Source organism: Atta colombica, unplaced genomic scaffold, assembly GCF_001594045.1.
Source record: "Atta colombica isolate Treedump-2 unplaced genomic scaffold, Acol1.0 scaffold48, whole genome shotgun sequence".
NCBI classification, from domain to species: domain Eukaryota; kingdom Metazoa; phylum Arthropoda; class Insecta; order Hymenoptera; family Formicidae; genus Atta; species Atta colombica.
In genome coordinates, this window is record NW_017259537.1 from 178,857 (window position 1) to 180,261 (window position 1,405).

A 1,405-nucleotide genomic window follows, 5' to 3' on the forward strand; every position below is an offset into this window, starting at 1 on the left:
TGCATACATTATATAATGTACTCTCTTTTTATCTATCTTATTATTTGCTCAAAGGAGAATAAATAAATTTCTATATTCATCAAACATCTGTGTGTGTGTGTGTGTGTGTGTATGTATGTGCATATGTATATGCGTCGTACGTTGTGCATGCATGTATGCGTGCGTGCGTGCGTACGTGCATGTGTATGTGCATGCGAGCGTGCATATATGTTTATATTTTATAATAAAAATTTTGATTCATATATTATCAAAGTTAAATCTCTGTTTGCCATAGGTTTAGAACTGAGTAAACAGTTGGAAGGTTGGTTAAGCGCTGCTGATTTATCCCATGGACCCGCGAGAGCCATCATTTCCCCGTTAGTAGTGCAATATATTTTCTTCAAGTTTATTAAGATATATGTACACATACACATACACACATACACATACATACATATACACATATATATGTATGCATTAAATGTATATCAATTTACAGTCATGCAGGATACAGCTATTGTGGAGCATGTGCTGGTTTTGCTTACCGACAAATTAGTCCTGTAGTTGTGTAAGTGTGAATTATATTATCTATATTTTCTTAACATTTTATAAACAAATGTTTAATTACAATTTACAAAATGTAAAAATACAATTTAAACCTATCTGTATAAATTACATTTATGTTATTTTATAATCATAATATCTTATTGTAATCATTAGAAAGGAATGTCAGTTTATATTGTGATAGTTTAATCAATGTAAATTTTCATATAAAGCCTTTATAATATATAGTTTAGTTTGTAATTTTTCAAATTTCTCAGTCAAATGAACCGTGCAACGTGCTGTTATGCAGCCGTAGGATATTTATTCTAGGGCCTTCTCATCATGTGAGATTACCAGGTTGTGCCCTATCTTCGGCTTCCATTTACCGAACACCGTTATATGATCTACTTATTGATCAACAAGGTGCTTATATGTACATTTCATTATTATCCCTGCATTAACATATTTATATTTTGCTTTTTTTTTTAATGCTAAATTTGTAACAAATAGTGAAAAATACATTTTAAGTAAGGAAAAATGCTTCTTATATATAGCATATAAAGTACAATCCTTGAATTTTTTTACAAAATGGATATATTTTTAACAGTGAGAAGAGAACTTGAAGAAACTGGTCATTTTGAATGCATGGATTTGAACACAGATGAAGAAGAGCATAGCATTGAGATGCAGTTGCCGTTTATTGCTAAAGTTATGGAAGGGTATGTTTATAGATATATAAATTAATTTCCATCTAAAATATATCAGAAACATGCAAAAATTTTATTTCTTGATAAAAAATTGTAGTAAGCTAGGGATACGTACAATTTCTCTCTGTTTATTATTATATATAATAATAAGAATAATTCATTTTATTTATATTGAC

At 29.2% G+C, this 1,405-nt stretch overlaps 1 protein-coding gene across 2 annotated transcripts in view; it reads left to right on the top strand.

The window, feature by feature from the left end:
- The window catches only part of LOC108691636 (protein MEMO1), a 7,398-nt gene that overhangs the window by 444 nt on the left and 5,549 nt on the right, over positions 1–1,405 (top strand). For both annotated transcript variants that reach the window (XM_018199482.1, XM_018199481.1), the window contains exons 2-5: positions 275–356; positions 479–547; positions 833–945; positions 1,130–1,241. In XM_018199482.1, coding sequence (XP_018054971.1) covers positions 275–356; positions 479–547; positions 833–945; positions 1,130–1,241 — 376 coding nt within the window. The remainder of the gene's footprint in view (positions 1–274; positions 357–478; positions 548–832; positions 946–1,129; positions 1,242–1,405) is intronic.